Genomic DNA, 22,777 nt, shown 5'->3' on the forward strand with positions numbered 1-22,777 from the left:
TGGATGGTTTAGGATTTGATTTTGGAATGAGTTAAAATGTGGGTTGTTTAGATTTATGAATCCTATTTTAAATAGAAATTTATGTGAGGTGTTTTGATTTGGTACGTGCAAGTCATTGAGCTAATAGAAGTAGAGTTCTTGTTTTGCCTTTTGAAAAGCATTTATGATTCTAATTATATTTTTTATTCATCAACATTATTCTATGGGAGGTAAGGACTGTATAGTTTATGTTGGATATGGATTCTCTAGTTTCTTATTTTGAAGTTTATGTTGACTATGGATTGTAAAGTTTATATATTTTATTTTGATGATTATTCTAAAATGGAGTTTGATGATAGATTTTGAAGTTTGGCCGTGGGAATATTGGGAGTTTTGTTGTGTTCCCCTTTAATCTTACAAAAAGTAAGCTTCTTCTCCTCCTCAAATGAATGCTTTTGTCAAAATATCGCTCGATTAAGTTTATGATTCATATAATTTCTCATTTCAGTTTTGGTTCGTCGTGCCTTGCTCCGTGAGTTTGGTGGCTACTGTCCATCCGTTTCGACTGCTGTAAGCATCACCATCCCGAGGTTCGCTTCAAAATTATCGATGTTTTCAACATTTTTTGTAGAAATATACATTATGGATCTGAATTGGAATTTAGTAATGAAGTGTTTGTGTACTAATTATGACGTCAATTGAATGTTTGTTGTATTGGATGTTGCTAAAGTTGATTTTGATGTAGTTTGTGGGAGTAAAAATGGAATTAATATTGCAATGAAGTGATGTGAGTTATTCGATTCTTATTTGATGCTTTGAATTGTTGGATTTTGTCATAGCACTTAGTTGCGTGATGGAAATTGAAGTGTAGTTTTGGATATTGATTAACACTTAGTTTTGATTATGAAGTTTATGAGTTTGAAGTTTGTGTTGGATATGAATTCAAAAGTGTTTTTTTTATAAATTTTATGTTAGACATGGATTATGAAGATTATATATATGAATTTGGTGTTTTGTTCTTGTGAGACTTATTTGAATTTGATTTGATATTTGATTATGTAGTTTTTGATGTGACAATATGTCTCGATACCGTTTTTAGTTATAATTCACATTAGTTTTAGTTAAATCAAATTTAGAGTTAGGTAATTAACTATAAGCTATATGTTTTTATAGAAAACATTGCTATGGATCGTACTTGGATAACTTTGAAAGATCGGAGATCTAGTCAATATTCTAATGGCGTTAGCAATTTTATTGAAGTTGCTAAGAATTATTTGGATGAAGAAGGAAAAACAAGATGTCCTTGTTCAAATTGTTTAAATGTCCTAAGGAATAATTTGAATGATGTAGAGCGTCATTTATTCAAATATGGTATGTCTCCGACATATAGTAGATGGACATTCCATGGAGAAAAGGTAGATATTTCTTCATTCTTAAGACCTGGATCAAGGTTTCTTGGAGCAACATTTTCAGATTCTGTTAGAAATAATAGACCAGATGGTGGGAATCGTATGGATCAAGTGTCACATGTGGTCAATGATAATGAGATGCGCAAATGATGAATGATTTAAATGGTCCAGTGTTTGAAGACATTTCCGGAGAATCCAGTGAGCAGCAGAAGACGAATAATATTTTTTCTGAAATGTTTCGTGATGTTAACGAAGAGTTGTATCCAGGATGCTCGAAGTATACATCGTTTAATTTTTTAGTTAAGCTTATGCATACTAAAGTTCTTAATCATTGGAGTGATAAATCATTTGATATGTTACTCCAATTATTGAACGATCATTTCCAGATGGTGTAAAGCTTCCTAAATCAAATTATGAGGCTAAGAAAAAATTACGTGATCTAGGGATGGGATACGAATCAATTCACGTGTGTAAGTATGATTGTGTTTTATTTTGGAAAGAATATGCATCTCTTGACAATTGTCCTCAGTGTGGAGAGTCGAGGTACAAATTGAATAAATCAAAAGGAAAAAAAATTCCCCACAAGGTCCTGAGATATTTTCCATTGAAGGGAAGGTTGCAGAGATTATATGTTTCAAAACATACTGCTGAGGATATGAGGTGGCATAAAGACAAAAGGTGTGAAACTGAAGGAATACTTCGACATCCTGCTGATGCTGAGGGTTGGAAACACTTTGATAGAAAGTACCCTCTTTTTGCTGCAGATGCTCGTAATGTGAGATTGGCTCTTTCTTCAGATGGTTTTAACTGTTTTGGAAATATGAGTTTATCGTACAGTATGTGGCCAGTTATGCTCATTCCATATAATTTGCCTCCTTGGAAGTGCTTGAAAGAATCATCTATTTTTCTATCTCTACTCATCCCTGGGCCAAGGTCTCTTGGTAAAGAGATTGATATTTATTTACAGCCCTTAATAGATGAGTTGAATGAGTTGTGGGTGAATGGTATTCGCACCTATGATAGTTTTAGTGCATCTTTCTTCCAGCTTCATGCAGCTCTATTGTGGACGATTAATGATTTTCCAGCTTACGGTGATTTGTCTGGTTGGAGGACGAAAGGATATAAGGCATGTCCAGTTTGCAACGATGATTCGAGTTCAATGAGATTGAAAAGCAAAATTTGTTTCATGGGACATCGTCGATATTTGCCTCAAACACATACATGGCGTAGGAGTAGGCAACACGATGGGAAACAAGAATTTAGATTAGCCCCGAAGTGGTTAACTGGACAAGATATTATAAATCAATTGAATTCATTGAGTTTCCCTACGTTGAACAAGCATCCTACAATGGTATCTGATAACAAACGTAAGCGATTAGCTAACAAGCACAATTGGAGTAAAAGAAGTATCTTCTTTGATCTTCCATATTGGAAAAATCTTATGTTACGTCAGAAACTTGATGTGATGCATATTGAGAAAAACATTTGTGATAATTTGGTTGGTACTTTACTTAATATTGATGGGAAGACTAAGGATACCATTAAAGCTCGTGAGGATTTAGCAAACTTGAAAATTAGAAAATAACTTCATATACAAGAAATTGGAGGCAGGCGTGTGAAGCCTCATGCATCGTTCACATTAACTGCAAATGAAAAAGTTAGCTTCTGTACATTTTTAAAATCTGTAAAGTTTCCAGATGGTTTTGGTTCGAATATATCTCGGTGTGTGAACGGGAACGAGGGCAAAATCACCGGTCTAAAAAGTCATGATTGTCACGTTTTATTACAAAGACTTCTTCCAATTGGTATTCGGCCATATATACCCAAAGACATTGCTACAACTATATCAGAATTGTCAAACTTCTTTCATGATTTATGTGCAAAAACTCTGCGCATATCAGAATTAGAAAGAATGTAGACTGACATAGTGTTCATCCCGTGTAAGTTGGAAAAGATTTTTCCACCAGCATTTTTTAACGTTATGGTTCACTTAGCTGTTCATTTGCCGTGGGAAGCAACGATCGTTGGTCCGGTGGGTTATAGTTGGATGTACCCAATTGAAAGGTATGGAAATGTATCATTCTTCGTTCGTTCCATTTTTTTTTTCCTACGATTGATTTTAAGTCCTGAGTCATTCTTCACGATTTTTGTATTAGGAGTCTGCGATATTTGAAGCAATATGTTAGAAACAAAGCTCGACCTGAAGGTCCAATTGCAGAAGCTTACATCATAAATGAATCTTTAACTTTTTGTTCTATGTATTTACATGGGATTGAAACAAGATTCAATAGGAGTGAGCGTAATTATGATAATGTCGAGAATGTGGAGAACAATAGTGAGCTATCGATTTTTTCTGGACGTGTACGACTATTGGGTGGTAGCCAATTGAAATGCTTGACTTCTGATGAGTTAGAAAAAACACATTGGTATATACTAAGCAACTGTGATGATGTGGAACCTTACCTCGAGTACGTATCCTATTCTAGTACAACTCTAATACTAGATTTTGACATTATGATGAAATTAAGATATGTTTCATGTTTAGGGAGCATATGAGTCTTCTCCAATCAAACGGTCATGGTGATTTGCACAGGAGACAACAATTAGAATTTCCTACTTGGTTTAAGAAAAAAGTAAGTTGGTACTTTTTAGAATGACAACTCTATTATCTCCATTATTTTAACTATAAATTAAACTCTTTGATTAGGCTCAAGTATTGTATCGTGAAAAAGGGATTTCTGATGCATTATATGTCCTAGCAATTGGCCCGAACGACTGTGTTCGATCTTACACTGGGTGTATAGCCAATGGAATTCGATTCCATTCAAAAGAGCATGGTAGTCGTTGAGTTACACAAAATAGTGGCGTGATGGTGCCTGGAGATGATGAAACCGGACAAATAAATTTTTATGGCGTGTTGCATGAAGTAATTAGGCTACAATACATTCATCTGAAGTCAGTGATTCTTTTGAAATGTGAATGGTACGATACAAGTTCAAGAAAGGGTAGAATTAATGTATCTGATGGTTATACATCGATTAATACTCGTTATAGATGGTACAAAGACGAGTCATTCATACTTGCAAGTCAAGCTACCCAAGTATTCTACTTAGATGATTACAAACTTGGACAAGAATGGAAGATTGTTCAACAAATTCAACCAAGACATGTGTGGGATATTCCAGAGGCTGAAAATAATGAAATAGAAGAAGTAGTGGCGGATGAAAGCATTCGCACATGTTACCCACAAGTTGATGATAACTTAGATTCACAAACCTTCCATAGAGAAGATGTTGAGCCGATGCCTATTGAAGATATAGTATATATAGATAGTGACAAGAAAACAACTAGTGATGAAGAAGAGTTTGATTTTGAGTATTCTAGTGATGATTCTGGAAGCACAGATTCCAATATGTTATTAGACGATGAAGAGAGCGATAGTGACATATAACTTATTTGTAAGTCGTTAAATATGCATGTAATATTTCGTCTTATATTTACGCTATTTTTCTATTTCGACCTATTATTAATTACAGTTTGATTTTGTCCATTATTATGTTACAGGATGTCGTCTTCAAATCTTGGACCAGGGAACCGACGGAGTTACACAAGTAACGTCGATAGAATAGAAAGCACTCAACCGGGAGAGGCTAATCAAACAGCACAGAGTATGATATTTAAATAGAAATCTTTTTTTATTCCAAGTTAAACTTAAATATATAAATATATGATATCTTTCGTGTAGGTTCTGGCACGACTAAAAGAAAAGGTAGACGCAACACTAGAGGGCTGAATGTTGATAAACATGTCCAAAATCATGGTCTGATAGAAATTAATATCGAAGAAGAAGATGGCAAGCTAGTTTGTAGCCATAGTTCGAAACTGGTCTCTCAAATTGGGGTATGGGTGCGGTCAATCGTTCCTCTGAATTGTGAACATTGGTCAGACGTCAACCAAGACGATAAAAATAGTATCATAGATAGACTTAGCGTAAGTTTCATTTAGTGACACTGTTATATTGTGATTATCATTAACACGTCGTCTTTTTGTTATTTATTGTTAGAACCAATTCATTCTTGATCTCAATGATCCAATTGTTTATCGTTATTTGGAGCATGAGATGAGTAGTCGGCATAGAGATTTTCGATACAGGTTGCATAAGCATTACATGCAATATTCTCCAGAAGAAGCACGACATCACAAACACAAAGATGTTGCACGAGATGAAGATTGGCATCGCTTATGCGATCGTTGGGAAACAAAGAAGTTTAAGGTACGTATTGTAGATATGAATTAGTTTTATTCTAAGTATTTTGCTACTAACTATTATATATATGTCAGAAAATTTCTGAAACAAACACTAGAGCTCGAGCGTCTGTACCGTACGGTCATACAACAGGAACGATCGCATTTTTACGTCATAGAGAAAACATTGTATGTATCTCTTTCCTTGTTATAACTTAAAAATATTTCACTACTCATAATCTTGTTTGAATTATTTAGAAAAACAAAGAGGGACGAGAGGTAGATGACATTGAACTGTTCGAAGTAACACACAAAAGGATGAACGACGAGTGGGTGAGCCCGGTGGCTGGTCAAAAACATGTAGGTAAAACTATTTTTTTATTTTTGTGTTATTTGACATGTACTAATATTATTTATATATGGACATTTTAGGAACAAATGGTTGAACTGAAAAATGCACCAGTGGAAGAAGGTGCAGAACCTCCTTCAGCTCGACAAATCAATGTTCAAGTACTAGGCAGGCGAGGTGCACTTGGGTGGGGACCACCGACGGCGACGACTCAGAATGAACGAAGTTCTCAAAGAAATAGAGAGTCAAGAAATCAAATCGCTCAATTACAATCCGTTGTACAGACGCAACAAAGCCTGCTTGAATCAGCAATGACGCAATTGAGTCAGTTACAAGAAACTGTAAACAGGCTAAGCAATGCTGGAGAAGGATCGTCACAACAACCTAATTCTCAACCGTCGAATGATGCTTAAAAAGGTACTCATACAAATTTTCCATAGTAGATGAATATTTAAGCAGATGATACTTTATAATAGATATTGGACTTGATGTGATTTGAATTGTTGTGACTATCCTGCAGTTATGGTAGTCAAGACTTACGTTATATCGATATGAATTTGTATACTTATGAAATACTGGTTTTGAAGTAGTTTGGTGTTGTGGCTATCCTGCAGTTATGGTAGTCATAGTTTATATTATGTCTAATATAGGTTTATAATAGTCATAGCATATATTATGTCTAATAAAAGTTTGTTAGTAAATTGAAGTGTTAGGAGCATTTGAGTTGCTCGTCATGTTAATAGAAGTGTAGCTACATATTTGATGCATGTACTTATGAAATACTGGTTTTGACGTAGTTTGGTTTTGGCGTAGCTAAGTGTTGTGGCTATTCTGCAATTATGGTAGTCATAACTTATATTTTATGTCTAATATAGGTTTATGATGTTAATAGAAGCATAACAACGATCATTTGATGCATATACTTATAAATATTAGTTTTGATGTAGTTGAAATGTCGTGATGATCTTGCAGTTATGGTAGTCATCACTTGTGTTGTATATATATACAAATGAGTTTATTAGTATTTTATGAAGTTATGAACATTTTGGGTTGTTTATAGTGTTGATATAACATGGTTATTTCTCTTGTAGTGTTGCAATTTTGTTTGTTTTAGGAATGTTTTAATAGTTGTTTGGATTATAAAATATGATTTTGGAGTTCTAATAAATTACTTTTTGTTGATTGGTTTAGTGTTGTTCACTACGTTTTTCATTATTTAGTAAGTTGGTGTGGATATAGATATATATATGTTGGTTTAGTAGGTCAAAAAACTTTTTTGATTATATTTTCATGTTAAATAAGTTGTGTTGTTAATTATTTACAGGATACAATGTCATCAAAAGCGGGGCGGTACTGGATCATTCAAAAGAAGAACTTCGTGCACAAAACAACATGTTTTCTTTTGTTATATGTAAGAATCATCTATAAGAAAGATTGTTATTTGTAGCTAGAAAGTACTTTTTTGTTATAATAGGATGTTACACATTTGGAGAATCTACCTTACTTATTTTTTAATATTACAAATACTTTTCAGCGACGTTTTATATATGTGTCGTTTTAAAGCACAGAAATTGAACAAAATTGAAGGCGAAATTGAAAAGAAAATAGGCCTATTTTGTAACTGGTTTTCAGTGACAGATGAAGATGTTGCTGAAACGTATTTTCAGAGACAGACTAGTATGTCGCTGAAAGACATTTTCAGAGACATCGTTATCTGTCGCTGAAACTAATTTTCAGCGACACACTGACCTGTCGCTGAAAATGTCCTTCAGCGACAGAAAACCATATATGTCGCTGAAAAGCATTTTCAGCGACAGATGACGATGTCGCTGAAACTTTAAACGACGTATTATTTGCGACGTCCGTAGCGACAAAGGTCTCGTCGCTGAAACTTTTAGAGACAAAATTGGGTTTTCGGCGACATTTTTCTTGTGTCTCTGAAACTCATTTTTTTTGTAGTGGAAGAGGATTTTTATGCTCTGATACCAAAATAAGTTTTAGAGAAATAAGAAGAAAATCATTTGTAATATTTTTCAATGTTTACATAAGAAAGCTTCATCCTTTAAATACGAAGAAAACTAAGAGATAAGGTACAAGGAGAAGGTAAACCCCTTTCGTCGAGTGCCCCGCCCAGTTCATTGGGCTAAAGAAAGAACTAGAAAACATGGTTTAACTTATTATTTGTCGATATCAAATGCACTCAATTGGTCAAACTTAAATATAGTTCAACTCGGTAATAGATGTATACATATCAAAAGATTATGGACTCGAATCTTCATTCCATATGTTGTCCTATTAAAAGAAAATACTCATTAAATTTGATGGGTCCTAACTAAGTAATTGAGGAAATCATTACGTTATTTTCTACCCCCTTCAATTTTATGGACTTCTTCAACACACGAACAAAATATTTTTCTTAGGATATTGAGATTCTAACTCCAAACTAGAACAAAATCTATGTTCTACACGCAAATAACCAAATTGAGAAGTTATTTTTGCGGGAGGAATGTTTTTAATTTCTCTTTCGAATTTCTTATAAATTAGTAAAACTTTGTACGTTTTCTTTTAAATTGTCTAATTTCTTATCCAACTTTACTTCTACTCACTAAATATATTGCCATATAAATTTATCACAAGTCAATTTTAGTACTTTGAGGTATAGTCATTTTAATACTTACCCATGTAAAATTTGTTAAAATATAAGAGACCAAATTGGAAAAAAAATCTAAAAGACTAAACCTATATTTAACCTAAAATAAAAAATTGTTCAATTGGCCAATTCATCAATTGATTAAGGCACCTATTTGTAACTAAAATGTCGTGAGTTCTAATTCACATCCTATCAAATTCAAATTTCTCTTTTTAAAAAGTCCATATTTAGTATCTTAAATGAATCCATTTAAGGCACTACCCAATGATGAACTTTCTTGCCTCATTTTTCTGAGATCAAATATCTCTTGAAAAGTCACCAAAGCGAGCATAGTTTAATGGTAATTGACATATACCTTAAAAATATCTCTTGAAAAGTCTATATTTGATGTCTTAAATGAATCCATTTAAGGTAGTAGGCCAATTATGGACTTTCTGCCTTATTTTTCTAAGAATACTTTGTTACGTTACTACAAGATATAAGAGTCACATACAACTAAATGTATCTCTTTTATATTTTTCTTCTTTTAGTACAACAGTGAGAATAAAACCTATCGACCTAAAAAAAAGAATATTTTACCTTTATTAATAAATTATACTCATGTTGGCGAGATTTTGATAATTTGTATTGGGAGAGGGTTGATTCAAATTATTATGGTGCCTATAATTGGTTCCAACAGTCCAATCAAATTAACATTATTGAGACTAAAAACTAACATGACATGTGGATAAATTACACTCAGTTCGATTTATTCAATTGAAAGAAGTCTGACCTAATCCCATAATCTAGTTGGGACCAAATGAACTGGGGAATCTCCCAAGTCCATTCAATCAATGTGAGGATGTCAACCTCAGATCCGACAATTCGTAATCGCCCCAACCTCCTGTCGGAATAGTCATCCTTCCTTGCTATTTTGTCTAAGGTCGACTTATTGAGCTCGAACTGTCACTAACTTGGAATTCGAAGTGTTTGTTCCCCCTTGTGTAGGTCTATCCTCGCATATCTCTCTCTTTCCTAATTCATCCAAGTTCATCGGAAGCCGATCTTCAAAACTCAGCAAAATTCAACACTAACATACACCAAATCCAACAAAAATGATCAAAGTCAAATTGAAGTGGGACTTAACTTGCCAAATATTTTTCAATGGTATACTTTATAAAAACAGAGCAAATTGAACCAAATAAAAGTAGTTCAAATCGACTGGATGAGATTATTTTGGAACATTTTCTTGCTTAGAAATAGTTAATATTCGAGTGAAATTATGGCATTCCATGACTCTTATTGCCAAAACGAGCATAGCTCAGCAGTAATTGACATATATGTTTAGTGGGCTTGTTCCGTGAGTTGTTTGATGTTGAAAATGTTGTAGCAATATCAATGTTGCCAAAAAAAAACAAGAAATCTAATTTGAGATATGTCATTTCTGGAGATGTAATTTATGGATTGGATTGTTTGTTGGAACTATTTTGCTTGAATGCATCTGGGTTATATAGTCATTGTGTGGATGTTTGTTTCAAGTTCTTATTTCAGATCTATCACCATAAATAAGGCATAAGTTAGTTTTGAAAAGGTTTCGGTTACTCACAACTGCGTAGGCTTGCATAGTGAGTTTTTGCACATAAATTTTTTGCTCCATTATCGGGGACTAAGTTTATTGCAAACATTGTGAAATTGAGTCGTTTTATTTGCTATTTTGAGTTTTTAGTTTAAACACACAAATATTTTACTGGTGCCGAAGTTGTGGATGATGAGAGATGTCGTGTTATAGAAGAGAGTATGTGGTGCCAGTGCTAATATTCCTAGTTGACAAGCATCAAAAAAAGAAAACAATTGGGATGCATGATGGTAGTGAAAGCAAGGGAGAGCATGAAGGAAAGGACTTCTTATTTGGGTTTGTTATGCAGTGAGCAGGTGAAAACTCTAAGTAATAGAGACCATTTTTAACCTTCCCTTCCAGCAGCATCCTCTTGGTAACCTTATCCTTCACAAAACATTTATCATTTATCAAAGTGAAATTCAACGAAAACATGACTATCCTCGGTAACGTAAGAAATGCTAAGTAAATTATTTGTTAAATCTGGAATATGAAGTATATTTTGTAGGTGTAGCAATGTGATAGGGGCGGTGTGGGATGAAATGGTGGAGTTACTATCATGCTCAATTCTTAAAAGATCACTACCATTTACCATTATATTCAGCCCGTTGATTTAGATTGCCAACCTCCGATGTGCTGTGGTTTATTTGTACCTGAGTCTGCATACCACATAGGGTCAGTAACAACTTTCAGACTTGCAACAAGTGAATTTAATTTGTTGTTGTTTGTATAGTTGGTGTTACTGCTCGAAGAACTCGTGTACTCTTCCTCAAATCGATGATAACTGTAGGCAGCAAAATGACCAAACTCCCTACAAACTTGGCAAGTTGGTTTGGAGTTATTCGAATGACCTCCTCTTCCTCGGTTTCGTCCTCCTCTATTGAAGTTGTTGTAGTTTCCATATGACCTCTATTGGATCCATGTCCTTGAAATTTGCTCATAGCCACATTTGCTGGAGTAGAAATATCAGTAGATTTTGGAATAATATAGAGATGTTCCAATTGGCATTTAAAGGTAAGCATGGTAGCATGAAATTCTTGCCAAAGCCTAACTATTTTTACCATTAATTTGTCGTGATTGGTAGATATTCAACCTCAAGACAATAGATAATAGATGAAATAAATTGCTCGACAAAGATGGATTCACCAGCAACATTCATATTTGCAGCAGTTTGTTTATAAGTTTAAGATATTCTCCAATTTTCATGGACCTTTTTAGTTTGTCGAGGAATGTACCTTAGTCGGTTGATCCGTGATTTGTTAACATTATCGAAACAATCTTCAACGCCCTCCCATAGTTTAGAGGAGGAGCTCAGCTCAAGTAAGGAACTTACTACTATTGACTCCATCCATCTGAACAACCAACCAAGAATTGATTGATCTTTCACCATCAAATCTTCCTAGACTGGATTTAGAACCATTATAGCCTAGTTAGTTGGGGTTTTGAGGAATATATTCCAGTGGCCTTATCTTTGTGCCTACCACAACCATTCAATTGTTGCCCCTTGATAATGTAAGGACAGTTGATTTCCACATAAGATAGTTCTCATATCTAACCTGAGATTCAGCGATGAACTAACACTACAAGAATTAAGAGTTTCGACGACGACATTCAATTGGTCGCCGAAGATATCTTCAACGACGACTTAAAATTGGTCGCTGAAGGTCACATACCTTCGGCTGTGACCTTCGGCGACCAAATCCGTTTTCGTCTCCGAAGGTGTTTTTTTTTTATTATTATTTTCTTTTCTTTTCTTTTTTTTCAACAATAAACCCAAATACCATAGATTGAAAAACATATAAAACTTATAATATTAAATAAAATTTAGTTTTACAAAAAGTACAAGAAGTTCATACAAACAAAAATTAAACAACATATTCTAAGAAGTCTTAAAATAAAAAACCTAAACATAATGTCCTATATTATCAACTTCTTCACGAGAGATAATAAACTTTTCACAAGCTTTCGATACAGAAATCGAACGAACCTGAAAAAATAAATAACAAATATACATGTTAACAAATACTTCCACAAGTTAACTTACCACTTCTATTCAAACAAACTTCTAATTCTAACTCATTCCACATAACAAACTAATTTCAGATGTCATGAACTAAAAATGTTATTCTCACATATGCATGAACTCAAAGTAAGCATTAAAAATTAACTCATTAAAACAACTTTCAAATTCACAAAAACTTACTCTTACTAAGTCTAAGAAACATGCACACAAACTCTACCACTTCAAGGTCCTAAATCACGCAGTCTCCTTTTAGCCTCGTATGACGTACTAGGTATAGATGTAGCTATCGTAAATGCTTCGTTTAACATATCAAACGATTTATTACTCCAATTGTTAATGACTTTGGTATGCATCAACTTTACTAAAAAATTCAATGATGAAAATTTTGTACAACCTGGGTACAATTGACTACGCGCTTCATTGAACAACTGTTCGAAACTATTAGACGTGTCTCTTCCATGTTCGTTTGGGGGCATCTCAAAACAAAATTGTTCACCTTCTACATTTTCTTCTACCGTGGGGTACTATAAATCATTGAGAAGTCCAGACATATCACCATTCTCATTATTCATAACATTGTATTCTCTATTTAATTCATTGTGGGAAGGTGATTGAATTTTTAGGGCACCTTTCGGCGACGACTTTTAAAGTGATCGCCAAAGGTCCAGATTTCGTCGCCGAAAGGTAATTCAAATTTACCCTTTGATTTCGTCGCTGAAAAGACCTGCCAAAAAATGAAATAAATTACTTTCAACGACGAAATGGAAAATTGGTCGCCGAAAACGACTTTCGGCCACCAATTACATGTTTAGTCACCGAAATCACTTTAGGTTTCAGCGACGAAACTTGCCCTTCGTCGTTGAAAGCCAAACTTTCGGCAACGAAAAATGTAATTGGTCGCTGAAGGTCAATGTATACCTTCGACGACGATTTTAGTTAGAATGAAAATCGTCGCCGAAGGTCTAGTTTTCGGCGACCACATTAAATGTCGTCGCCGAAGGTCTGGCTTTCGGCGACCACATCTCTTGTCATCACCGAAAGTTGGAACTTTCGGCGACGACATGTCTTCTCGTCGCAGAAAGCTAGACCTTCAGCGACAAAATTTGTTTTGTCGCCAAAAGCGACTTTTGGCGACGAAACTATATGTCGTCGTCGAAGACTTCATCGTCGAATCCCAAATTTCTTGTAGTGTAAGGAGAGATTGCTGAAATTCTTTCCTGAAATTCATGGTATATAGAGCGATACTATTTGAAGGGCAGTTTGGGCAACAAAAATTGGTTTTGTGGGTGCTGTGTTTTCCAAGGTTAAGGCTTTGTCTACCATAGGGATTTCTTGGATGTTGACCATGAGTACAGGAGAAAAGAGAGAGAGACGTGAGCGATTCTATTATATTATCCTAATGAAGTAATGGAAGGTGTATCTCAGGTACATTATAAATCTTTATTAGATTCCCTCTTTTTTTTTCTACGTGAGATCATTAACGTATCTCTCAACGTATCTCTCAACATGGTGGTTTTTTAATTTGGCTCACTAATCTTAACCGAATCTCATTTTTCGATTCGACATTTAAATTCTTTTTATTTTTTTAGCTTTGATACCCGGTAAAGATTTGTGTTTCACTATGGAAATGCTCCCTACAAACTTGATTGGGGCCAGAGAGAAAAAGATATGATTTATTGAGGAAGTACAAACACGTGTGGAACCCATACACACAAGGCAAGCCCTCAAGACCACGTTTACTTATCCGCAATCATAATGGAAATCAATCGAAATCGTAATGTTATTCCATTGATGTTGTTTACCAGAAAATTTCTAGAATCGTATCAGAACTCCTTTGACATAGAATTCCTTTGATGTGTTTACTAAAACTGTCTAGAATCGGAATTGGAATCAGATATATAACAATTACTAATATACATTTTCCTCCTTTTTAGCTAATTATTGTGCTAATTTTTTTTAAATTACAATAATAATAAATTTTAATTTAATTTATTACTATACTATTGAGATTAAATATTTTTTATTATAAAAATTTATCTAATATTAATACATAATGAATAATGGAAATAAAATTACATCAAATAAAATATTGTTTATTAGAACGACCAAACTTTAATATAACATGCTATTAAGTTTTATTATTCTAATATTTAAAAGTAATAATATCTATGTCAAAGCGAGCATAGCTCGACGGTAATTGGTATATACGAAAATCAAAGTTTTCATTACGATTGCGAGTAAGTAAACGGGACCTAAGATCAAGGATCAAATATCAAAGATTGGGGTAAATCAACCTGCTACAGAATAATCTATACAAGAGAAAAATACAATTGATGCATTTAAAAAGTACTGAGAAAGAAATATAACAAATGTCAGAATCATTGAGCCGATTTTATCATTCTATTCTAACATGTTTAAATAGTTGTTTCAGATAAATTCGAATACATAGCTCAATAAATAAAACAACTATTAGGATTCTTGCATCAATCCCAACCCGTAATTATTCAACTAAAAAAACATCGAAGATAGAGATTTAAAGAGGGGAGAGAGAAATCCCATAACCCATTTTGGCACAATTTTAATATCTTAGGATCAAAATCCATACTTTAAAGCCAATTTTATTAATACTTCAAAGTAACCACCAAAACTTCCCAAGCCAAAAGCTAATGAAATGATCAACGCTTGTAAGCAACCAAATCCTGTCGCGTGTGGGAGTCACATAATATAACAATAAAACAATATAAATGCCTTCTTCTTTTTTTTTCTTTTTTCAATAATTGATATATTAAATGAAATTAGCTTCTGCAACTAATTTGCAGTAGAATTTCAATTTGGTGTGTTCGTCCGCTGTGTCGTCTTTGGACTCCCTCAGGCCGCCCGTCATGTCGTCGAAATCTGGTCATTTCTGGAGTTCTACTGTAGTGCTCAGATTGCGAAGCTTGCTTCAACTTTTCCATAAGACAGAGAACTGCCACGGCGGTGGCGGCGGCGGTCGTCGGAGTTCTCCACCGCCGCAATCCTCCGTCGCGATGCTTCCTTACACGCCATGTTATAACCAACCACCAATTTATCCCATGTTTCGGTTATTTGGTTCTTATTTCACCAGGTATTTTGAATATCCCACATTTTTAAATAATTTCAGATCAAATTACAAGTTTATTACTTTGAATTTTCTGTTTGATAAATCTTCGAACTCTCAATTTGTATTGGATAGGTTCTTTAACTTAATCAACATCTTTTAGAACTCACTGATCTCTATTAGGCAAAAAATTGAAACATTTTGAAGTCCGTTAGTTATATACCTAATTTAATTGAATGTCTAGTAGAGATTTGTTAATTTTAAAAATGGTACGAATATGTCAATTAGATCTATTAAATACAGATTTAAAGTCTGAGGACTTCACTTTTACTTTTAAGGATTTTATTAAACATAAAATTGAAAGTTTAGAGACACGTGAAATTATAATTTTTTTGTTTTTGGTAATTTACTTGTAACCATTAAACAGAAGTAGGATTTGTTTTTGGTGATCATTTTTAAAAAATAGTTTTATAGTTTAAAAAAATTAAATTTCATGATAACTTTTTTGTTAATCAAAAGAACTGTTTGGCGAGTAAAAAAATACCCAAATAAAAAGAGTATATTGTTATTTTTATGTATTTTCCTTTTTTTTATTGAAGTTACTGTTTATGTATAATTATCAATTATTTGTAAACTAAAAAGATAATAGAAAACATTTTTAAATGGTAAATCTGTAAAACAAAATTTTTTTTAAAATAAAACTTGAAAAGAAAAACACCCAAAGAACTCCAAGGTTTCCAACACTTACTTTTTTTTCTTTTTCTATTTTCGGAAAATTAGTTAAAATCTAAAAACTTTTCAAGTGAAAAATTCAGTAAAGACATGGTACAAAAATAAAATTAATTTTTTTGATTTTTAATTAAAAATAAAATCATTATTAAACATGACCTTATCCTATAACAAGCCTGAAAACATTACCAAACCGATTTGAAATTTTCTCGTTCCTCGTTTCTTATTCTTATTTCTATTTTTCAGTGCTACGATGAAACTTAACAGAGAAAAGGACCAGTCATCTACACCTTATTTCTTCTTCCCTGGTTGGTAAGTCAAACAAGAAAATTGATCATGAAAAATAATTTTCCATTTTACTGTTAAATTTTTCATTTGTTTCTTTTATTATATAAATATATATATATATATATATATATATATATATATATATATATATTAATTTTTGGCTGTAATGAATTTAGGGTAAAATGGATTTTTGGCTCTCTATTGTCTCTCTTGATACCCACTTGGAAGCAAAGTTCGAATAAACTGCAAACTCTTGAAGGTATTTTACTTATTTCCTAATTAAACTAATATCTTTCCCTTTTTTTTAATCCCCAACACTCTTTTTTTCCAAGGAAAAAAAAAACAATAAACCAAATATGTTTATTGCTAATTATTTATTCTAAAATAAAAAAGAAAAAAGAAAAGTAGTTTCTAAACTCAACTTTCCAATAGCCTCCCATTTTTTAATTTTAAAATTTTTTGGTTAAGATTTAAAAAAAAAATGTTTTCTAGAAAGTATTTTTAACAAATTTATAATGAAGATCTGAAGATCTAGCTGTTTGTTATGGAAATTATGACTTTAATCAAAGTTAAAAACCACCTTAGTTGGCTGTAAAATTGCAAAAATAGTCGTATTGATTTTTCGGTACAACATGTAGAAGTGAGGATTCGAACTCACGATCTTTTGATCGGAAATAAGTGTCTTTAATCCATTGAGTTATGTTCAAATCGAAGATAGGTCGAATGTACTAATAAATTATCCGTTTCCAGGAGAAGCGGAAATGGTGATTGAGGAGGCTGAAAGTGTAGCAGAAGTAGTAGAAAAGGCAGCAGAAATAGCAGAGAAGGCATCAGCAGAAATTGCAAAGAAACTTCCTGAGAAGAGTAAGCTGAAAGAAGCAGCTGAAGTGGTAGAAACTTATTCAAAGCAAATTGCCCATGATGCTCACTTAACACAAGACATCCTCCACAAGGTTTTGGATTTATTTTTCCATTTTTCACAAATTATCACTTTAATTTGTTTTATTCTTTCTTTCTATTTTCATTTATATCTTTTTTTTCATAAATTTTGAATTTCATTTCTATTTTGGTCCCTAAGTTTCAAAATCATACACTTTTACTTATAAGATTTCAATAATGTTCTATTTTTGGTCTTTCCCTCCCTCCGATGTTATATCCCTTCCTCAACCACTCTCGACGCCCCCACTCTTGTCGTCGTCGCCCCCCTCTTGTCTTAAGATCTAAATTTTTTTTGGATCTGGGGATCGATGATGAGAATTGGAGAAGGGGGCACAAAGGTGTCGGAGGTGCATGGTGGGGGAAGGGGGTGTCGTCGGAGGGGTGGTGTTGAGGTGGTGGGACATTGGGAGTAAAAGCGTATGATTTTGAAATCTAAAAACTAAATAGAAATGAAACTAGAAACTTAGGGTTCGTTTGGTAATGTTCATATTTCCTGTTTTCCGTTTCTCGTTTACTATTTCCTATTTTTTTTTCTAATTTTCTTCGAACTAGGAACAAGAATACACTTTATAATCATTTATGTTTCTTGTTTCTCGTGAAAATAAAATAGAAACAATAATATGTTCCATTTTTATATTTTTTAGTTAAATACGGTGGGATTGACCTCTTGATTGGGATATATATCTTAATTCAAGTTTACTTGTTTTTTTGGTTGGAATAGAATTCACTAGATATAACATATACTCGATGAGTATAATTCATTAAAGAAAGTATAATTTACCATATAAGTTTCTTTGATATATAAAAGTCTAAGTTATTAGTTTAAATAAATAATAAATTCTCAAAATATTTTTAATTTAAAAAATATATATTATTGCTATTTTTTTTTAAATTCCGACCAACCAGATTTCATAGAATTTTAAAGTAAATTAGTTATTTAACTTTATCATATTTTAATTTATAATTAATAAATTTAGATTAAAAGTACAAATTAGTAAACTTTTTATTTTCTTCTTCTTTCAACTAACATTCAAATACAGAAATTTGATATATTCATTTCAAATCATTCTCGTTCCAAATGAGATAAATCATTTTTCGAACTTCAAATCACAAGATTTTAAATCATTTCTTTTGACAAAAAAAAGTGTAATATATATATATATATATATATATATATATATATATATATATATTTTCATCTCTTCATTGTAGGTGGAAGAATGGAAGCAAAAGCTAGACAAGTCAGAGACAGCCATTAACGAACAGATCAGGAAGAAAGAAGGCCCAGCAAACAAGTGAAAGAGGATATAATTATAAGGATCAATATAACATGTAAAAATGATAAATGTAGAAATAACTTTTATTTATTTTATTGTTAAAGAAAACATTCATTTTATCATTTTTTTAGTTTTCTAAAAGTGAATTTGATCTATAACCAAAAGAGAAGGTTTAAGACCAATTTGGTGACATTACTATTTCTTGCTTCTTGTTTACTTTTTCTCATTTTAGAAAAGTAAAAAATTAAAAGTTATGTAGAAATTTTGAAAAGTTTTTTATTTTATTTTTAGTTTTTCGGAAAGCATAAATAAAAATATTGTTTTATCCTTCTTGACATACAAAATGTATAATAAATAATTAAAAATGAATATAATACACTAATTTTGAATATTTGATTTAAAAATTAATTTCTATATAAAGATTTACTTTTTTTTTTGTAAATTTAAAATTTTAGGAACGAGGAAACAATAAATTGTTATCAAACATATTTTCGATTTTTTTCCAATTAAAATAAGAAATAGTTATCAAATGCAGGTCTATTTTCATTTATTAAAAAATATAAAATCAGAAAAAAAAATTTAAGTAGAAACATTGCTAAACACGTCCTAAAGTTTCCAATCAAATGCAGGTCTATTTTCATTTAAACAAATTCATTAAGTGTTATTATTGTTGAGGATCCCACGTCGAAAAGAAAATGAACCTAATTGAATGGAATCCCATAAATATTCATATAACATGTCCCTCAAGATCGTGGTTTTGATACATATTAATATTCATGGAGTTCTATCTCGGAGTAGCACATGTTTATTATAACCAGTGTAGGTGTCTTCTCTTCTCAATGTGAGATCCTTAACAATTATAAACAAAATTTGAAAAAGATAACAATTTCAATAAATTTATAAAAGCAGATCAGATTTATTTCATTGATTTAATCACAGACCTAGAAACTAGGGTTTCAAACTTATTCAAATTTAATAGTAATATAATAAAAATTTTAAATCTGTAAAGTTTTAATAGAAAAAAAAAACAAGCTTAATTAGCTGGTTATGGTTAAGACAGTTCGATTCTCTACCCATATTAGAAAAACAAAACTAAGGACAGAAAATCAAATTTACCCTATTTTTATAACACATTTCAAACTCATGGAGGGTGACAGCAAAAAATTTTTCATAAGAAATATCATACAAAGAGAAAATGACACGTCATTACATAAATATTTTTTCTATTCCAATTATAATTTAGTGATACCCCATTGAAAAAAATACTTTTTCTATCATGAGGATTGTGTTACTCGATGAGTAAAAAAAATGTTTATGTGATTAACTTCTTTTTTTTCCTTTCCATGCAATTATATATATATATATATATATATATATATATATATATTCAAATAAAATTATGTTATTTGAACAAAATTTTAAACTCTACCACTATATTTAAGAATGCATTTTAATTTTTATGTATTCGCCTAAAAATTAAAAAATAAAAATTATATTAAAATCAGATGAAAATGGGAACTCCCTCTGCAACCGTCAAACTCAACCATTCAAATCATCATTTTAGAAAAAATCACGATCTCAAAATAAAACAAAGACAAAAACGAAAATGAAAACAAAAACAAAAGAAGAAAAATGAAAACCAGGGACAGAACTGTAATTTTACCCATTATTAAGATCCAGTGACACGTCATTATGAGCATTACATAAATACTTTTTTCTATTCAAATTATAACTTGGTGATACTTTTTTCTTTTCTTCAGTAAAAATAATTTGGATCTTTCTAATATTCAAAGGTCATCTCTGAAAAATAAGATACGAACTCCCAACGGTAATTTCTTTTTAAAACAAAATCTAGTCTCGAAAATTTAGGAAATTATCTAAACATCGTTTCAATGCAATTTTGACAAATATAATCTCTTGATTTTAAATTTAAACTAAATCTAATTATTAAAATAGAAAATTATCTGTACTAAAAAAAATTATCTAAATTAATTCAACTAAATTTAGTTTTTAAAGTTTAATAAGATTTGTTTTTGAAATCATTTAGGAAATCGTTTGAATGCAAACAAAACTAGATTAATTATTAATTAATTAATTTAAATCTAAATTTGTTATTTGTTATTTGTTATTGTTAGTTTTTTTTTTTAAGAAAACTAAATTTCTTTTCTTTAACTAATTTACTAATTTTAGAAGATTTACTTAACTAATTAGTTATCTTTTTTACAATATTAAAAAAAATCCCTTCTCAAATATACTTAGATTTGATTTAGTTCAAATGTAATTAGTTAATTAGATAATTTATTTAGCTGGTTTAGTTTAGATAATTTTTCATTTTAATAATTAGATTTAGTTTAAATTTAGAATCTAAGAGAAGATGACCTTCTCTCCACATGGTCCTTGTCTCGAGCGAACAAAAAGTATTTGATTTTTAAATTAGTTATTTTTTTACCTATTAAAAATAAAAAGTGAAATTTTTATATTATAATTTTTTTTTAACAGTATCAAAAAGTGATAATTAATTACGTGAAAAAAAGAAGAAATAATTCGAACAAAAATGGAAATAATACTAAGATCGGATGAAACTGGAAGCTCCCTTTACAAACGCCAAACTACAACTTCAAAAAAAAAATAATAATAAAATTAAAATAAATAAATAAAATGAAGGACAGAATAGTAATTTGGCACATAAAAGCGAAACCGAACGCCGGAGCGGGGACCTACATGAGGAAAGCCGCGGCGAAGAGAGAACCGGCGACGGCGAAAGAATTGGAAGCAGCAGTGTTTCCGGCAGCAGCCGGAGCATCGGCGGGAGGGGAGGAGATGGAGGATGGAGGGAGGGCCGGTGACGGAGAAGACGAAGGCGGACCAGCGAGAGAATGCTTACCGGTGGCCGGCGACGGCGCGGATTTCGGCGAAACCCTAGGCGAATCGGCGGCCGGCGAAGGAGAAGCGGCGTGCGAATGTTTCTTCGGAGACTGAGCGGCGGCGGAGGTTATCAGTATGAGCGCCATTAGGGCAAGGACTGTAAATCGTACGGAAGCCATTGACAGAGAGAGAGAGAGAGAGAGAGAGAGAGAGAGAGAGAGAGAGAGAGAGAGAGAGAGAGAGACTAGAGAGAGATTTCTGAGGGAAGAGGGTGAGAGATGGGAGGGGAATATATAGAGAAGGAGAAAAAGAGGAGTTGAAGTTGCACAAGGAGCGCGTGCTGCTGACGCCCCTACATTTTGGACATTTTGGACATTTTGGACATTTCTCATGCTATTATATTTCTGACGACACCTAGTATTTCTAATTCTTTCTCCAAATTTTTTAAAATTATCAGAATTTTTTAATCTTTTTCCTTTTAAAAATCATATTTTCTCCCCTAAATTTGCAGCGGGATGAGAAGAAATCAAAATGTAAATTAGAATATTATTTTTTCTAATGCTATTTATAGAATATTGATCTAGAAATCAATACTAGTATATTCATTTGCTTATTTCTAGCTAATTATACATGAACTAAAAATTGAGCTTTTATTATTTTTAATAACTAAAAAATTAATAAATACTTTTTATTATAATAATTTATTTAATATCAACAAATAAAATAGAATTACACCAATTAAAAAATTTTAATATAATAATAATAAATTTTATTTTAACAATTTATTGATATTAATTAATAATAACTAGGTAAAATTAAATGATTGGTAAATTAAATAGAAATGTATAATATTTTATAATAAAATTATATTAACTTGATTTTTTTTATTAGAAGAAAGGGGAGAGTTAAATTGTAAAACAATTAATAAAAAGTTATGTGTTTCATGTAATTAATAATTATTTCATTCCATTCCTGCAATTTAGTAAAGATTAGGGAAAGAAAATTTTCATTCATTTAGAGTAAAAAGACCTAAATATTGTATCATATAATATTATTGTCAATCAATTTTAAGATAAGAAAGACATAATTGAAAATATATATATATATATATATATATAAGAGACTAAATTAAAACTTTTTAACCTCCAACATTTAATTGAAGAAATGCTAGTAAAAAAACAAACATATATTTAGTATCTCTATCAAAAAATATATAGAGATATGAAAAAAAAAAGTCTACAAAATGCGTAAATATAATATTAATAGTTTATAATTTTTTTCGTGAGCTACTTATTTATTAATTTAAATGTTTTTTTAGGAATTTTTAAGGGTGTTTGATAACTATTTAATT

General features: G+C 31.7%; 1 protein-coding gene and 1 pseudogene across 1 annotated transcript; both read left to right on the top strand.

Moving 5' to 3' along the window:
• The first annotated feature begins 1,163 nt into the window (after window positions 1–1,163).
• LOC148211700 (uncharacterized) lies at window positions 1,164–4,839 on the top strand (annotated as a pseudogene).
• A 10,173-nt stretch (window positions 4,840–15,012) lies between these two features.
• LOC111012212 (uncharacterized) lies at window positions 15,013–18,683 on the top strand. The gene is made up of 5 exons (XM_022286274.2): window positions 15,013–15,355; window positions 16,304–16,369; window positions 16,522–16,604; window positions 17,096–17,298; window positions 18,497–18,683. The coding sequence occupies exons 1-5, from the start codon at window positions 15,132–15,134 to the stop codon at window positions 18,581–18,583; spliced, it is 663 nt and encodes a 220-aa protein (XP_022141966.1). The 5' UTR covers window positions 15,013–15,131; the 3' UTR covers window positions 18,584–18,683.
• Window positions 18,684–22,777: the final 4,094 nt, after the last annotated feature.

The sequence above is a fragment of the Momordica charantia genome (genome assembly GCF_013281855.1).
Source record: "Momordica charantia cultivar OHB3-1 chromosome 4 unlocalized genomic scaffold, Mcharantia_2.0 BLBB01000004.1, whole genome shotgun sequence".
NCBI lineage: Eukaryota > Viridiplantae > Streptophyta > Magnoliopsida > Cucurbitales > Cucurbitaceae > Momordica > Momordica charantia.